We start from the raw sequence: 18826 nt of genomic DNA, 5'->3' as shown, positions 1-18826 counted from the left end.
TGGATAAACAAATTATGTCTATATAATGACATATTAAGTAGAAACAAAAGAAACTATTGATATATAGTATAATGCAATATATAATATAATGTAATATGTAAAGTATAATGCAATGAAGGAGACTTTAAAAATGTTTTCAGTGACCCAGCACTCGGGAGGCAGAGGCAGGCGGATCTCTGTGAGTTCGAGACCAGCCTGGTCTACAAGAGCTAGTTCCAGGACAGGCTCCAAAGCTACAGAGAAACCCTGTCTCGAAAAACCAAAAAAAAAAAAAAAAATAAATGTTTTCAGTGAATGACAGTAATAACACAAAAGACAGATACATTATTCCATAACAAATTATGAAACAAATCAGTAATTGCCTGAGAGTGGGTGTAAGTGGCTGAATTGGAGCATGGAGCAGATGGATAGCACAGTTACAAAGGTACATCACAGAAATGGGGCAGAAAGGCTGTACGAGCCAGAGGACCAGGAAGTCGGCTGTGCGATTGTGTCTTCTAGCTATACCAGGGAAGCTAAACAATGAAATCCCAACAATATGGCTACCTAAACAAGACCTGAAAGTTGCAACAAGAATTGACATCTCAATGTAGATAGAGAAAATATCATTGGGCCACACCCTTAGATGAAGAGTTATAAACAATTAACAGCTTCTGAGAGAGAATGAGTCATCCAGGATGAGTCCCTGATTGGTTGGTTCTCTAACATTCCTAGAAACACAAATGCAGGGGACACTGAATGGACTCCACAAATTGCATTTGTATGTTGACCCATAAATATGCATATTTAACTATGGTTAAAGACAAGGGAAGAGGGCTCTAAAGTTGGGCTGCAGAGATGGTTCAAAAGTTAAGAGCACTGCTTGTTCTTCTGAAGGTTGTCCTAAGTTTAATTCCCAGCAACCACATGGTGGCTTACAGCCATCTGTAATGAGATCTGGTGCCCTTTTGAGGAAGAGACCTGGTTAGTCGTCCTCATCAACTTAGACGATGAAACCCAATATGGACAAGTTAAACAGAACCGTCATATACGGGCTGCCCATGCAAGCTTTGGCATTGTCAGGGCATAAATTTCATTTCATTTTTTTCATATAGGAGCAGTATTAGGGAGGAGAGGGAAGAGGAAAATGATGAAATTATATTTTAATCAAAAAAATCTTAATGAAAAAGAGATATTACAAAGTTTACAGAAAAAAATATTGCAGGTGTGATGGTCCTGTTCTATATCTTAAATATGCAGATGCCATCATGGGTACATGCATGTTTCAGAACTTACTGAATTCTACTTTCAGTTATTCCTATTCTAATCAATTATTTAGCATTCTGCTCAGATTCCCCTCATCCTCACCTGACTCCTCTTGGGCCCTCCTCATTCACTCTCAGATTCATGACTTCTTCTTTAATTGTTACACACATACATGTATAAATACAACTTGCTGAACTCATTTAGTGGTGTTTGAATGTATGTGCACTTAGGGCATCAGGGGTGCATTTGATTCACATCTGAGTATATGGTTAATTAGACATCTGGTTTGTAAGAACTGTTCAGTGTGAAGCTTCCTACTGATGGGGGATAAGGACCACACTGTGGAACATTAGAAAGAAGTGGGGGGTGATAAGGGTCACACTGTGAAACTTTAGAAAGAACTGGGGGAGATGACCACCACACTTTAGAACTTTGTCTCTTAACTACTTCCTGTAACTTACTGAACTTATTTCTTCTTTTCTTTAAATTTATTTTATTTTATGTGCATTGTTGTGAGGGTGTCAGATCCCCTGGAACTAGAGTTACAGACAGCTGTGAGAGTGTGGGAATTGAATGTGGGTGATGGGAATTGAACCTGGGTCCTCTGTAAGAGCAGTCAGTGCTCTGAACCCCTGAGCCATCTCTCCAGGCCGAAGCCTTGACCTTGTACTTGAAACTTGTAGGAAGAGTTGTCTAAACGATGGACATACAGGACTGTTCAGTAACACTGATGGAATGAGATATTGTCTCAGCTTCTTGTGAGACAGGGGACAGTTATAGCAGCTATTCTATAGCTGTAATGAGGACCTTCAACTGGCATTGCCTGGGAAGACTGGCAGTAGTGGAGATGTTAGCAGCGCGGGATAGCACTTTGGGAGCTGGGTTGTGAATAAGGCTGGAGACAATCAGAAGCTACTTGGACATTACAAACCAAGTATGGCCTTCTCTGCTCCAAACTCCCCACACATGGCATTGGAGCTGTCAGCAACGATATTCACCAACTACTAAGTATACTTTTTATTTGTGCAGTGAAACCACCTTGCCAATCTGGAAACATGGGATTTTAATTCTGTCATGTGGCAAAAAAAAATTATGTGTAAAGCAATCACACGTTACACTTTCTTGTCTTTTTGAAACAGGTATCAAAATGCTAGCCTCAAGCTGAGGATGACTTTTGAACTGATCCTCCTGCCCTGTACCTCCCAAATGCTAGAACAGCAGGAAGGCACCATCATGCTTGTTTTTATAGGGTACTTAGGGTTGAACCCAGGGCGTGGTGCTTGTTATGCAAGCGCTCTACCAACTGAGATACATCCTCAGCCCACGATAATGTCTTTATGGAGAAGAGAACCTGCCACAGAACAAGATGCTGCTGGTTTTGTGGTGCCAGATGAAGAAAAGGAATGGGTGGTCAGCACAAAATCGTGGTTCTACTCTACAGCTCCGGGCATTCCTGATTACGGCAGTGGTCGCCGCTGCTTCTGTGCCTTCCTCATTGACCTCAACAAAGCACTTGTGGGCAACCTTGGATACGGGCACATTCTTCTGAGTTGCCATTCCAGAAAAATCAGCCTTTCTTTCCTCAAAGGCATCTGTCATTCCCAAACTCTGAAGAAAAGATTCCAGGTTCATACTCTCCTCCAGCTTTAATCTGGGGAAAAAAACTTGGACTTTACTTTCTGTCATGTTGTCTGGGTTTGTCCAAGCTCTGAACTTCTCATAGGTAAGTGCTTCTTCTACCTGAAATGACAAAGGGTCAATTTTTAAAATTAGGAGGACAGTAGGCTACTGTCACTTGCATTTCTTCATCCCTTTACTTACTGAGGAGTGACAGCCCTTTGACTTGTTTCTATTCCTAGAATTTCTAAATTTCTTCTCACAGGGCCATGGTAGTTCTCATTCTTGACTTATGTAAATAGTTTTCTGATTACATAGAAAAACACAAGGAAATCAAGTGTCCTTACCATCTACCATGTGCTCTCCCATGGTGGGCAGGAACTCGCCAGCGGAGAGCTGACTTACCAGAACACTGTTGGTCATACATCTTCTACTTTGTAAGTCTCTACTTCATGGATTTTGTTCCTTTGCTGTTATGAAGAGGACTAAATTAAACTGCAGATCCATACTTTAGGTCTTTGTGTTCAAAGTTTGCTCCATGAGTCAACTGCACTTGCCTTGTCTGAATACTTGTTGGAAATGCAAAATCTCAAGCTGAATTACAACCTGCATTTCTGAAAAGATTATCCATGGGGTTCCTAAGCACATTAATATGTGGGAAACTCTGCCACCATCCAGTGCTATCCTTCTTCCAGGAACTTTGCTGAAGAATGACTGGGCTATCAACTAGTCTCGCCCTCCTAAATTCAAAAAAATGCTGTTATATTTTTGGAACATTCTCATCCTAACTTCATCAAAACTTGTCTACTTCTAGATAAACATGAAAAGAAGTGCATACGCATGTTCCCTGAAGGGAACACCTGCGTGCTCATCTAGCACAACCCAGAATAACTCTTAGCTGGAAACTCTGCAAATGCAGCTGAGAGACGGACTTAGAAAATGAGCTCAGCTGGCATGCACAGACACTCGGTGTCCAGGACTCACCACAGCGAGATCAGTGTTCTCATCAGGAAGCAGAACAACCATGCACAGCTCCTCCTCTGCGTAGGGCAAAACCAGGACCTGCATGTTCACCTCATCCACATGCCCCATCATAAACTTAGCATGCTTGAACATCATCTGCACTGATTTTTTACCCTGATGAAAATGAAATTGAAATTAAATTTCTAAAATGATAAATATAATTTACTAAAAACAAGTTATATCCGACTCTCAGGACTCAGAAGAGTATAAGATGATCATTATTTCTGTGCACTTAGTCTGTTAAATGTAAAATCTTCCTTAGTCCATTGCAGTGTTGAATGGGCATATGTTCATTGGATGAGGTTTCACTAGGTAAAATCACACATTTGTGTAACGTGCTATTGTTAAACTGACAGAAGTCAAATTCCATTTCATATTTAAGGTAAGAAGGAATTGACCAAGGATGAGTAAAGAAAAAAATAACTACCAGTGTACATATTATTCTAGTTTCCCTTTCTACCTCTAATTAAAAATATAGAAGAGGCATTAGTTCAATTCAGAAATAGATTAAGAATCAAGATAGTGTAAAATAAACTGTTCCTTTTCTCATCCAACATCTTTCCAGCTTACTACTTTAAAAAATAACAATACATTGAAAAATACTGTCCTACCTGGTTAGTTTTAAATGGCATGCCCCTTGTGTACTTTCTGTCAAACTGAGCCTTCCACTTTCCTTTGAAATACATGGCATTCACGAGAACGAGCTTAGTCAGTGGGCAGACTGTTCCAGGACTCAGAACTTCTGAAATTTTACCTGTAGAGAATGTAAAAAAAAAAAAAAATTAAAAGTAGAAGAAGAGCCGGGTGGTGGTGGCGCACGCCTTTAATCCCAGCACTCGGGAGGCAGAGGCAGGCGGATCTCTGTGAGTTCGAGGCCAGCCTGGTCTACAAGAGCTAGTTCCAGGACAGGCTCTAAAAAAGCTGCAGAGAAACCCTGTCTCGAAAAACCAAAAAAAAAAAGTAGAAGAAGACTATATGGAAAGTCTATTGTGAGTTGGAGATAAGGGTGGTGATAAGCACTCTCCTGTAATCAATTATCCTGACATAAAATTTAAAGGCCAGATTAGGTAGAGAACTAGGTTTCAGTCCTGTCCAATGCATCATTTGTCCTTAAACAATAACCATGTTTTCTTTTCCTCATAAGTCTTTTGCATCACAAAACTGGCTTTAACCTTGTTACACAGCAGAAGCTACCCTCAAACATGCAGCCTTCCTTCTTCAGCCTCACTAGTGCTGATGTATCAGGTATGTGCCAACATGTGCTGTGTAGAGAGAAGTTTGAAAGCAGGTGTGGCTGCTATGGCTTATCTTTGAGTTTGCGTGTTTATCAGTTCAGGATGAGAGCATTTCCCTGAACTGCTCAACTCACAGAGGTAGCAGTTGGCTACACTAAGAAAATAAGCCAATATCTTTGATTCTAACAATGTCTTCTTGGTCTTAGCACTACAAGATCGCAGTTACATTACTATGGACATTTTACTTGTATTACTTCTTGGTTGGGTACAACTTCACTGTGCATGGTAAAGGATTTAGTTAGTGATACCTGATTCAGTTTCAATCACCACAAATGCCCTCAGCTACTGTAAAGTGACAATTGGAAGGTAAATCCAGTCCTGGTTAAGAATCACTACTTAGTACTAATTTCCAAATCACATTTATATAATCAGAAGTTTTCAAAAGATCAGAAATATATACCTGTAATATATACAGACATATATTCACACACATATATGTATATATGTATAAATGTATGTATATATACATAGATGTGTGGATATATATATATATATGCATGTGTGTGTGTGTGTGTGTGTGTGTAGGTATATGTAGGTATATATGAAGGAAGGAAGGAAGGCTATCAAAAAAGTAAGCCAGAGAAAGAAATTATGGAAACAGGATAAATGACTCAAGTTCAATGACCAATGTGTGGGACAAGATGATCTTAAAGACAGCCTTCAGCTCTGTTATTCTGGAAAAGCATACAAGGGGTCAGCCTACATGGAGGATGTGGAGAGATAAAGAGAAGCGATGGTACACGAAAGGCAAACTTGTAAGACTGCTTCTGTGACGTACTGCTACCTCATCCACAGACATGCCAGAGCCCACTAGGTGATGATGCATGAACTATGAGAGGCTCTTTCCTCCTGGGCTCACAGTCTGACCAGTTTGTAGTGTGATCACTGCTAATTCAAATATGGTGAGAGTATCATATCAATTAAATGTATTAGATACTAGGTTCTAGATTGTCACTTGAACAAGTATATGACTTTTAATTCTTCCACATCTTAGAAGTCTCTAGGTTTCTTGCTTGTTATTTAGGGTGCCTTCTTTTACTCAACATTCAAGTCAAGAGCAGGCCAGAATATTTCATGAGGAAATAAAGAAATCAGCTTTGTGAATGTTGTAGCCCCAATAGTAACAAGACAACAAGATTCTAGAGCAAATTTGAAAAAGATTCAAGTTCTGAAACAACTGTGGTCCCCCTGGTCATGTTAAAGGGAGGATGAGGCCACCACGGTCACATTAAGAGGAGGATGAAGGCTGCAGGTCAACTGACGAACTGCTCAGATTCCAACAGGTAAGGAACAGGCCAACTTTAACTGATACACCATCTAAACATCATCCCAAGAGAAGATCCTTCTGTTTCAGAGAACAGCAGAACATTACCAGGGACCCCAAAGGAAGCATTTACCAGGGACTTTTCAGCACAGTTTTATGGAAGTAGTCTGAGACTCAACATTGAGTTACTTTTTAAATGTTACAATCTGATAGTCCCAAGGAAAACCCAGCATACACATCATTATAGCTCTGAGAACCAGGCCACAGGAGCAACATCATGGAGGGTCCAGTCCCCTCTTCCACAGAGCTCACTGTCCCTCCTGACTCCAAAGTCCACCTAAATCAAAGCCTCCTGCCTTCAGTCTTTTCCATCACCCAGTTGTTGATGTGTTTCCTGCACTCTTCAGTGTTCTCAGCAAAGGACAACTCTTCCAGCTCTGCTTGATAGAACTTCTGGCAGGAATCCTTGAAGGTCTATGGGCACAAACAGGGGTTGGAGCTTATTCAGCTAAGTTTCTCACAATTGGTGGGACAAATGTTTTTTCTTAACATTTTCTTTAGCATAAGGGTCTGTGGAGGTGATGCTGTTTTTCAAGATGTATTCATGCAATTCTCAAAAAGATGTGGGTCTCCTACACTGCCCACTGTTGAGAGAAATACTGGATGCCAGGAGAAAAGATACACCTGGCTGGGTGGCATGTGGCTTGTTAAGAGGACACGCTGTACACAATGGGTGGCCCATGGCCTGTGAAGAGGACACCCTGTACACAATGAGTGGTTCATGGCCTTTAAGAGGACACCCTGTACACAATGGGTGGTTCATGGCCTGTGAAGAGGACACCCTGTACACAATGAGTGGTTCATGGCCTTTAAGAGGACACCCTGTACACAATGAGTGGTTCATGACCTTTAAGAGGACACCCTGTACACAATGAGTGGCTTATGGCCTTTAAGAGGACACCTGTACACAATGAGTGGCCTATGGCCTTTAAGAGGACACCCTGTACACAATGGGTGGCCCATGTCCTGTTAACAGAATACTCTGTACACAATGGGTGGCCCATGGCCTGTTAGCAGAATACCCTGTACACAAAGACATTTAAGCCAGGTTCGGACTGTTGTTATCCATGCACAAAGCACAGCAATGTCTCTTCCAGACATGCCAATGACTTTGTTTGATTTTCTGTTTTCCCATCTGGCAGGCACTCACGCTTTTCTACTTATTACATTGTAAAGAACTAAAATGTAAACTTAAAAGTAGACAAGGAAGTAACCAGAATGTTTATGTCTGGAACACAATGATTGGACAGTTCTCAAATCCTTTAGTAAACCTCTGTTTCCAAAATTATTTACATTATAATTCATAACAGTAGCAAAATGAAAGTTATGGAATAGCAATGAAAATACTTTTGTAGTTGGGAGGTCACCACAACATGAGGAACTGTTTGAAAGGGTCACAGAATTAGGAAGGTTGAGAGCAACCATTGGATTATAGGGAACAAGGAAAGGTCCTTGGAAGTAGCAAAAGATAGTGGGGATCGTGGATCTTCATTAAATCTATGGATATGGATGAATGTAGTTGTGTATGTGAGCCTCTATGTACATTCGTTTATATCAGCAAAGTCAAATATAAGTGGAAGTTAAATTAGGAGATTCCCTAACATAGTATAACTCAGATAACTTCCCTACAAAAATGTGTTTTCAGATACATATGTAGCGATTAACTTCACTCTCTGTTTAATATGTAAAATGTTTTAGAGCCCATATACAGTAGAAATGAAGACTGTGAGTTATTGTGCCACCAATATGTAAAACTAAAGTTCAAAGTGAACATGACTTCATTAGAAGAACCGTGGGATCCAGAGTCATCTCTAGTGATAGATAAGACTAAAGCAGCAAGCCAACAGGGACAGAATTTACCATAGCCAGGACAGCGTACTCCTGAGCCTTATGTAAGAACACTCAGAACTTTCAGCCAATAAAATGGTCAAGCTTGCACCATTCATTTCCCTAATTTCATGTCAATGATAGTCTACACATTCTGAAACATGACTGTCAGATATCACCTCATTATAGTAGACTGTGAATTTGAGATTGTACACTTAAGCATGAAGACATTTTTATCTTAGACTATTTTTTCCAGTGGTTGGATTTGTGAGATTAGAAATGACCAATGCAGGCTCAAAAAGACCCATTAAAAGCAATCTATAATAATGTGGAAGCCAGAGCCCACAACCACCCATCAGAATCTATTCAACAGTGGTCATTTAGAAGACAAAGTAGATCTTAGAGACCTTGAGAGGTTGTCTCAACAACACTCAGCCCCAAAAGCAGAGGTAGGATGGTGAGGGGGCTCTATATAATGTGGTGAATGACATGGTCACTCAAGGGGAGGGGAGAAAGGATGAGGATATCTATCTGGATGCAAGAAGATAATATATTGACTTTGACTTCATGGAGGGATTTGTCAGGAAAAGAACTTGAGATGACATAATTCAAAAGCAATCCTAAAATCCATAATTACAGTGTCACAAGTGTAATTCTAAGCACATTTCTATGGCAAGACATTGGACTTTGCTGCCTGCTTTTCTTCAATTTTTTGTCATTTTTATCTTTTTCAACTTCTTTTCCTCAATGTCTGAGTACAACATACCGAAAGGAAATCACATGATTCTTCTCCAAAAAGTCGGCATGCACTTTTTAGCAAGTACTGGGTGCCAGTTTTGTTAACTTCTGAGAGAAGGGTCTTGAAACCTTTGTGAACGTCTTTACCTTCGTTCAAACCAAGTACCTAGGGGTAGAATAAATAGACTGTTGAACACGGTCATTACCTCCCCTTCTGCACACAAACCCAGCTAAGGGATGACAATGTGACATCTTCCTATAGTACAAGGAGTCTAGGGTGATTGTCCCAGTAGGTTTACAACCCAGCATGTTTGCCATCTGAAGCTGTGATGGGGCTGACCAGTGCTTTGGGGGATGTTGGCAGCATTTGTGGCCTCTATCCACTAGATGTCAGTAGCACCTCTCTGCTCTGAAAACTAAAGCACTGAGCCCTTAGGACCTGTCTCTGGTGAAGCAAAATGCCCTCTTTGGGTAAGAGTCCCTGGTCTGCAGGAAACATTCATCCTAGAAAGGCATCATGTGATAACCCATGATCAATGCACAATATAGAAATTACACAACAGTAGAAACAAGTCCCAGTGCCTTTATCAATGGCTTCTCAGTCAGCCCCCATTGTCAGCCACATTCAGAGAGTCCAGTTTGATCGCATGCTCATTCAGCCCCGGTCCAGCTGGATTTGGTGAGCTCCCATTAGAACAGGCGCACTGTCTCAGTGGGTGGACCAACCCTTCGCGGTCCAAACTTCCTAGCCCATCTTCTCCCTCCTTCTGCTCTTCAACTGGACCTTGGGAGCTCAATCCATTGCTCTGATGAGGGTCTCTGTCTCTATCTCCTTCCATAGCCACTGGCTTTTTGGGACCCTAGTCTATTTGGATACAAAGCTTCCTAGGCCTGGATGTAGTGGGGAGGGCCTTGAACTTCCCACAGGGCAGAGTTCCCTGCCCTCTCTTAAGGAGGGGAAGGAAGGAGGGTGAGTCGGGAAGCAGAGGGGAATTGGAGGAGGAGAGGAAGTGTAAATTTTTGAATGGAAAAGAAATAAATAAAAAAATAAATTAGACAACAGGAATGACTCTAATAACCAAGGAATATAAGAATAAAACAGCAGAAATAAAAAGGAAGAAGCTTTCAAAATTTCTTATTTTCCAAATCAAATTGTGATTTACATATCAAATCAAAGTGAGTGTATGACTCCGACCAAATCTCACTCTCAAGTTTTCTTCCCCAGTGAGTTCAGTGAAAAGATCTCACTCAGATGTGGTCCCTGATTGTACTGCAGGAGATCATCCACACACTATCATGCTAGTGGCCAAGTGATATTCACATGGTGACTTATGTGATGCTTTTCTACATGGTTGAAAATATGTCTCCAAACTATCAGGATTATGTCATTTGTAGATAATTCATATTATGTGTTCCCTCTAAATGATTTCCAAAGAACTAATTCCATACTTATGTTCATTTTCTTTGACATGTGTATAATCATACCTGCAAAGTCACCCATTCCACAAAAGCTTCCTTACACGGCTGCATGACTCTTTAAAACATAACGCTTCAAAAACTAGAAAGATAACAAAGATGGGGTGCATCATGTTCCTTTGTGTGGGTCAGGACTCTAATTACCATTTTCTGCAAGATGTGAATTTACCAGAATGTTTTATCACTTTTATCTAGATAAAGGAATTTACCACTCAGTGTCTCCTGTAAACTGTGGAGATGACTGTTCCCACATGACTTGCTCCTGTGCTGGTCCATATCTGAAACACTACAGAGTCTCTCCTCTACTATCAGCCACTGACTTCTACCGACTGGCTGAGGATACAGAAAGAACCCCTGATGTAGGGAGCCAAAACCAACCTGCTGTTTGTCTCCCATGCACCCCTTCCTGCAACTTCCAGTAAGCATACCTGGGACATTTGGGCTGCAGTGTTTCCTTTGGCTCCCAAGTAGACCATGGCCAGGGCAGAGGAGACACTCAGGGGACAGAAAAACAGGTTTCGTGACTTGTCTTCTTCACCCAATACTTTCAATAGGCTGATGGCAAAAGAGCCATTGGCTTCATAGAGGTCTTCCATTTGGGAGGTCTAGACTGAAGGCACAGAACAGAGGTATCAACAGAGGCTTTCTGTAGTCACATAGTCACCAGGGTCTCCATTAGAGGACACTAGGCATATCAGATAAAATATCTGTCTGTACCTCAAAGATACCCAGTCCTACCCCTAAGCCCTGTAAATGCTATTTTATTATATTACTTAGCAGTAAGTAGATTATTGTGGTATTTAATTAAGGATTTTAGACATATACACTAACCTACAGTATTAAGGAATGTATAATAAACTTGCAAATGCTCTTAGAACAGAAAGAAGTAGGAAGGTCAGAGTAAGAAACAGAGATGCAGGCAGAGGTCCCTGTGATGTCAGGTCACCAATGTGGCCACCTCAAGAAGTTGGTAAAAGAAAACACATCCAAAATTCTCCCTGGGGGCCTTGGTAAGAGCAGGGTACCAGGCTCTGCTGTACAACTGCTGAATTTGGACCTCTAGGACCGGGAGATGATGAATTTGTGTCCTGTGCAGTCACTAAGCCTGTAAGAAAATTGAGGCGTTACGCGGCCTAAGAGCCTCAGGTGGACTGAAAAGCTCTGGACAGGAAAGCTGACTTGACTGACCACACCTGTGGAAGCCTTTGCTGAGGACATCCACACACCAAACCCGGTGGCATCATCACTTCCAGACATGCAGATGGAATCTTCCATCACCAAAGTTTCTGCTTTTCCATCTTGTAAGAGCCTAACCCCTGCTGCTACACGCACACACACAGTTTCACTTCTGCAGAAAAACTGTAACACTTCAGCTGTTCTAACTAAAGAACTTCTGGTCCTGAAGATGTCCATCTTCTTCCATTCATTTCCACACTGCCCCCATCAATCCTTGTCTAACAAAAATAGTACACAACCAATATGAAATCAAAATCAAATATCCCCCCTGCATATATACAAATGTAACCAATGTTCATGTGGCTCACAAACATAAGACTCTCCGAAAAGGGGGCTCAGACAACCTCCAAAATTGTTTAATCCCTCCTCTAACAGTAAGTCCCTCATTAAGTAGCCTTTGGGGTACACTGCCAGCTACTGTTCTCAGCATCGCCCCTTTAACCCAAATAAAATGAGGTTAATAAAGGAATTGCCTCAAGGACAGAGAGACTGGAAGGCTGAGCAGGATGAGGATGACCCTTCTGGCAATCCACTGAGTCATTAGAGACTGGAACTTCTGGATTCCAGAGCCTGTCATTACTAGTCATCGCACACAAACAAAACAACAGAATACTGCTATTTCCTCTTTCACTTTGATGTCTTTAATATAATTATTTTAAAAATTTCTAAGAATAATAACTAATTTTCTGCAGATGCACAGTGTATTTCTGTTACCATGAAAAGTAAAAACTGGGAGGATAAAAATTTACCAGTTTTGGAGCCTCTTTTAGGATAGTATAACCTGAAATGTGGACTGTTGAAGATGAAAAATTTATGCGAATCAGTGTGACTCCAAAAAAAAAAAAAAAAAAAAAAAAAAAAAAAAAAAAAAAAAAAAAAAAAAAACCACACACACACACAGCATTTTCCACAAGATCTATTGAGACTAGTGTGGCAACCTGCAAAGAGGGTGTGTGGGGAGAGGCATTATTTCACATGAAACCCAAACCTAGAAGCAATGACTTTGGATCTGTACTGGCCAGAATGCCTTTCCCTCATCTTTACTAAAAGAAATAAAGCTAAACTTGGCCAAATATGCAAAGGAAACAGATTTCCTCCTGCTTAGAGCCCTGACTTTTTTCCTCCCAAAGCTTTAACTTTAGAAACCTTGTCATTATTAAGAATTTTGCCCTTTAAAATGTAAATTAACTGCCTCCAGCCATTTTTATACCCACACATGCCCAAGAACCCCAAAGCCATCACTGAAATGTGGCTACCCAGTTGAGCCCTATTAACCTGGTTCTGGAAATAGTAATACCCTAGTCTAGGTCTAGCCTAGCAGCACAGTCCTGTTGTCCCACTTACTCAGGAAACTGAGGCAAGCATAATGATCACAAGTTCAATGACAGTCTGGGCTACAGACTAAGTTCAATACCAGCCAAGACAATTCAGAGATATGTTATCTCAAAATAGTAAGTAAAAAGAGGGTTTGACTTCAAAACCCTTCCCCCAAAGTACATCCAGCACCACAAATAAACAAACACCAAGAGAATAAGAGTCCAACTTAAGCATGAATCTTGTTTCAAGTGATAAAACTACTATTACTTATATTGTATTATCATTGTGATTAATCCTTCATTATTAATCATTATGATTGTACTAAAATGTTACATGATCATTATCAGTAGTTGCTGTTATTAGTTATTGTAATCTTAAATTTTTGTCTTTTACAATAATTTTATATTTATTATGTCTATTTCTATTAAACTTTATAATAACCCTGGCTAGTAATTTCTAGAAGATTTAAATCTCACCAAATTAGTCACTATGGCCCTACATGCTGTGAGATAATGCTCTTGTACATTCTAAAGATTTGTCACTCGTATTGGTTTAATAAAATGCTGATTGACAGGCAGCCAGGCAGGAAGTATAGGCAAAGCAACCAGGCTAGGATAATTCTGGGAAAAGGAAAGGCAGAGATGCAGTCACCAGTCAGATGTGAGGAAGCAAGATGAAAATGCCTAACTGGGAAAAGGTACCAAACCACTTGTCTAAACATAGGTAAAAACTGTGGATTAATTTAAGTTGTAAGAGCTAGATAATAATAAGTCTGAGCTAAGAGGCCAAACAGTTAGTACTTAATATAAGCCTTTGTGTGTTTATTTGGGACTTAATGGCTGCAGGATTTGGTGGGACAGAAACTTCTTTCTACACCTAAACGCTGTTTTTTAAATATGTTTTTTTCTCCCATATGCACACATAATTTTAACTGAAACTTTTAAACCCTGCAAGAAGATTATGTTCTAACTTGGAAAATTAACAACAACAAAAAAAAAAAAACAATATGGAAAACACTAGAAACTTTACCTAGAGCTTATGGCCATGCACATGTTCATTTCCCTGTATAGGCAGATCACAAACTCAGAATGTCACATACAGTAGCTTTGCACTCATACTTTATTGAGGTACAAGGACTTGATGGTCACTTGTATCTCTCAGACGCAATAAAAAGTGGGGAGCTGATGGCTCAGACTGGGGAATTTTGCTCAAGTTTTTGTATAAACTCCTCCCACCCAGGCAGGTTTTAAGAGCAGGCATCGATTATAGAGCAAAATGTGAAGTTCTTCAGGGTCACCACATTATAAAACCTCTCCAGGACTTGCCATCAAGGAGTACAGGCATCAGGTGACATGGCAGTAGACATCCCCAGTAGAGCAGGATCTACCTGTCTCCAGGCAACATTTGTCCCCACAGCCTCACCTTGCACTTGACATTTCAGAAGATAGAGGCCTAAACAAATTGCACAAATTTCATCAACCAGAAGGTGGCACCAAAGAAACTCTAAGAAAAAGAAAGTAAAGTCTGATAAAACATGACCAAATTCTAATTTGATCCTACCTTAGGATAAAACCTTGGGGTGTGTGCATATGTGTCTGTGTGACGTGCATGTTTCACCTTGTCTGAACAGGCCAACGGAATAAACTAAACTACTACATGAAACACAGCTACTTTACATGTAATTGCTCCTAATTGCAAACTCCTAATTCTGGTTCCTTTCATGCTTCCTTCCTTCATCTCACTTCCTTGACTCCATTCCTTTTTAGCACCTAGGTAGTAGGCAACAGCATACCACAGTTTAGTGAGCACATGATCACACACACACACATGTAAATGCACTCACATGCACACACCCACTGGCATGTGTAAACACACTTGCATGCACACATGTATGAGCACACACACACATACACATGTAAAGCATGGTCCTACTTACTACAAACGTTAATCCAGAACAAGAGTTAGGTGACAAAATGACTCTGTCCTTGTTTTCTTGTCTCAATCTTAGTTACACAAGAAGCTTTTTGAGAAAGTTGGAAGGTCAAGCAAAATGGACTTTGCCTAATAAATCTAAAGTGAAATTATTTTCAGTAAAATACTAAATAATACCTTTAGGGTTCATTCTGCAACTAGACTGGCACATAAATGAATTAGCATTCAGTTAATTTTCATTTTTACAAGTGAAGAAGTAAGAACAATGACAATTAAATACTGTCCAGAGGATTCACAGGAGAAGTAACACCCTGAAAACCAAGCCCCCTGCTTCTGAGTGTGTGACACCATTCTTCTGCTGGGAGCATGAAACACTCCATTTCCCCACAATCTCCCAAATGCAAACATTCAGAGAGCATTTGTGCTGTCGTCTCCTTTCATGTTGGTCAGAACACATCAAAGAATGACCCATGGGGAACAACGCCCCAAGAACTGTAAGAGAGGCTCCAGAAGAAAAGGAAGAGGGCCTTTTACCTCAAGAGCAGTTTTCCCCCGGATTGTTCTTGGATGTGATTTCTTGGCTTCTGTTTTAAATACTTACATTCCATTTATAGGGCATGTTAATTCTTGGTGGATGTTGGAACATAGCTATAGGACCCAATACGATGGCAGGACACACTGACTTCCATCTTCAGCATACTCTGAATCTAGATATGGACTCTGCCTTACTTTCCTGGTTTCCCAGATATAATCTACAGTGCATGCCAGGTAATTGTGTTTCAATTGGTCTGTCTTGAGAAAGTTCTGTTAATATTTAATATGTGCTTGCTGACATTTCTTTACATTTTTTCTGATCATCTTTTCTGAACAACCTTCCTCGAATTGTTGCTTTCTTTGTTGCATTCATGTATAAAAGTATACTCTTATACATGATACGCACATAATTAAAGTTGTCTGCATTAGACTGTAGTCTGCCCCATTCTTTCAGATCCTCAGATCCCATGTCTCAGACACAGATCTGCCAGGGTCAACAAAAATCAACAAATGTCTGGAGAGGAGAACAGAAAAAATAGTTGCCAAATCCCTGACCACAGAAACATTGAAATGCCTGATCTCTGGAGCGATAATTTGTCAAGGTTTCTTTCTGTGCCAAGGAATCCCACCAGTAGTGGAACTGATTTCTAATAGAATCCCATGTAGTCATCTCAAAGAAGCTGCCTTTGAAAATGTGAGCAGGAATTCTGGAGGGGGTACTAAGGGGGAAATTCAGTCTGAGAAACTGGCATGCACAAAAAAAAAGTAGGCAGATCATGTTTGTGTGGCATTCCGGGGGGTGGTCTGTTTGGAATCCTGTGAGACACCAGGGGGAGATAAGATGAATTTATGAGTCTCAAAATGAGCTGGGGGCTAGAAGCCAAACACTTCTAACAAAGTGTCATATGTAGATATCAGGCCTTAGGAAAATGACACAGCTCACTATTTAGAATAGAAAGGAGCTAGGGAGTCTGTGAGTAGGCCACTATCGTGGACCACTGACTGTTGATATAGATGAGACCCTGACTGGAGAAGTAGGTATTTTCAGGTAGAGTGGTTGTTGCAACTTAGGAAAGAGGGAGGAAGCAAGGATCAGTGTGAAGCTCCCTGCAAAATGCATATTTAGGTCAAGAGGCATAGGAAGTGACTCTGAAGAACTAGCTTGGAGTGAGGAAGGTGTTCCATTTGAGAAGTGTGGGACCTATCAAGTCATCTGAAGCTGTAAGATGGCAGCCATTGCAGTTTGGAAATGTAGGGCAAAAATCAGACGAACATTCCAGAACAAGAATTAGAGGTTTTGGACATCCTGACTCTAGCCTATGCTAGCAGATGAAATTTTCAAGGAGAAATCCACCTTATTTTAGGGGATGTCCAATATTTGAAGGTTGTATGAGGGAGGGAGGGAGGGAGGGAGGGAGGGAGGGAGGGAGGGAGGGAGGGAGGGAGGGAGGGCGGGAGAAAATAAAATGAAATCGTGACCTCAGAAAGGGCTGTTTAGGAGAACCTGGAGGATATGTCTGCGTGGTCCACCACCCCAGCATAGGTGGACACACAGCCTTGACATGGGACAAACAGCTCTCCAAAACAGTCTGGGCCTGATGTAACTGTAGGGCAGGTGCTTGACAGCTGAAGAGAATCTAGAAAGTGGGGAGCTCAGCTGAAGAACATTACACAGGCAGGGCGAATGCGGGGTGGGGAGGGCAGGGATGAAGAAGCTTTGTTTTATGTTGACAAGAAGCAGTCAATGAAAGAAAGATAAAAGGAAGGTAAGAAAAGGTTGTAGGGGGGACAGTTCAGTGGAAAACTGTGTGAGGTGAGAGAGAGGAAGGAGAATGGTACTGGCAGTAAATGAGGAACAGAGGGGACTTTTTTTTTCCACCCAGCGTGGGATGGACCCAACACCCCAAACTAGCCCAAGGCTCCATGAAAATTCCTGGCTTCTAGTAGGTCACTCCCTAGCATTTTTTTCTGCACCCGCAGCTTCTTCCTTTCGCGGATGTAAAAGCTCCAGCGCCCGCTGCCAGGCATCAAAACCCAGGGTTTGGGGTTGCAGCAGCGTCAGGAGCCTCTGCGTGCCTGGGAAACACTCCTACCCGGAAGCAGGCGCGGGACCCAGAATGCGCCTGCGCTCTGCCAGCCTCGCCCGAGGCGGACTGCCCAGGCTTAGACCCGCATGACCCTACAGCCCCTCGGCCGTCCTTACCTGCTGTCTCGGCGGCGTCTCCAGCTCCCCCGCTCTTGCCTTTCCTTTGGTGGGATCTGCGGGATCTGCCTTCTCCCGCCGGGCCTGTCCCTCCCGGCTTCTCAGAGCAGTTGTCTGTTCTGGGAACCTGGGGGTGTGAGAGCCTCCCACAGCTCCTACCTTAGTGATTAACTGCAGCTTCTTCTAGTCCTGTGCTTTGTGGACAATTAAAGTCCGCCTTTATCCGGGGCAAGACTCCCTGGGGTGACTCAGAGCCTAATGAACAGGCCCCAACAGTCTGACTCACGCTACCCAGAGTGGCTTATGGGAGGGGACTGGCCAAGCAGCCTCCTACAGGGGTGCCACTTTGTACCTGGGTTTGAGGACAAAGTTAGGGTTTAGTGGCCCAGGACAGTGTGGATGACTTTGCCCCCTTTCAGGACTAGTTTGTTTTCTCAGGTCACTATGTGTTACCTTGTGTTTTGTGGCATGAAAGAACAGCTTTGAAAGTTGAAATTTAACTTTGAAAATTAACCAGAGGCAAAGCCGGGGATTGCAGCTATTGCTGGGGCGTACAGGACTGTTTTGCTTAGCAACCTAGCTTTTGGCTTACATCCTCAAAGTTGATCACATGATGATATGTTGACTGTTATAAAAATATACACATGATATACAAATGCCATAAAACACACAAACTCTTTAAAAGGCTTTAAAACTAGGAATAAACGTGTTTGTAGTGCAAAAATTTATGTACTTTGTTTTGTGTGTGTTTTAGTTTGATGTTTTGACAGGGATTTGAAGATTTGGTTTAATTTTGATTCATTAGTAGTTGGATTGTTGGCTGTCCTAAAGAAAACATATTTCAGGAAATGAGATGTTTAGAATGTAATACAAGCTTTCTTTACCAAACCTTTACCCTTAATTTTTAGTTTGCATGCTAGCTCATCTGTTTTGGTATGAAACATTGAAAGTCTTAACGCTTATACTGCATGGTACTCCTATTTGGAAGACCATTATGGAGCTTAGAAAGTCACATTTCCAAGCCTCTGAGACTTGTCTTTTCTAGCCTTCAAAGCATGT

The 18826-nt window shown here is 41.4% G+C and overlaps 1 protein-coding gene across 4 annotated transcripts; it reads right to left on the bottom strand.

The window, feature by feature from the left end:
- Positions 1-1028: 1028 nt before the first annotated feature.
- LOC119827900 (serpin B8) lies at positions 1029-18153 on the bottom strand. Of its 4 annotated transcripts, none has more exons than XM_038349845.2 (7): positions 17927-18153; positions 10974-11155; positions 9098-9235; positions 6801-6918; positions 4497-4639; positions 3847-3999; positions 1029-2985 (listed from the first exon to the last, which is right to left on the bottom strand). In XM_038349845.2, the coding sequence occupies exons 2-7, from the start codon at positions 11139-11141 to the stop codon at positions 2581-2583; spliced, it is 1125 nt and encodes a 374-aa protein (XP_038205773.1). In that variant the 5' UTR covers positions 11142-11155; positions 17927-18153; the 3' UTR covers positions 1029-2580. The 4 variants fall into 4 exon arrangements, with proteins under 4 accessions (XP_038205773.1, XP_038205772.1, XP_038205774.1 ...); XM_038349844.2 differs by having other exon boundaries at positions 17768-18151; XM_038349846.2 differs by lacking the exon at positions 17927-18153 and adding an exon at positions 15632-15772.
- Positions 18154-18826: the final 673 nt, after the last annotated feature.

Source organism: Arvicola amphibius, chromosome 12 (genome assembly GCF_903992535.2).
Source record: "Arvicola amphibius chromosome 12, mArvAmp1.2, whole genome shotgun sequence".
In the NCBI taxonomy this organism is placed as follows: domain Eukaryota; kingdom Metazoa; phylum Chordata; class Mammalia; order Rodentia; family Cricetidae; genus Arvicola; species Arvicola amphibius.
Note: the sequence above shows the minus strand (reverse complement) of the source record. Positions and strands in the feature narration are given on the sequence as shown.

Coding starts and splice junctions, on each gene's coding strand:
- LOC119827900 (XM_038349845.2), bottom strand. CDS start 11,141: ATGGAAGACCTCTATGAAGCCAATGGCTCTTTTGCCATCAGCCTATTG. Junction 6,919..9,097: donor AATCATGTGATTTCCTTTCG/GTATGTTGTACT, acceptor TTGTGCCCATAG/ACCTTCAAGGATTCCTGCCA. Junction 2,986..3,846: donor AGAACACTGATCTCGCTGTG/GTGAGTCCTGGA, acceptor TTGTCATTTCAG/GTAGAAGAAGCACTTACCTA.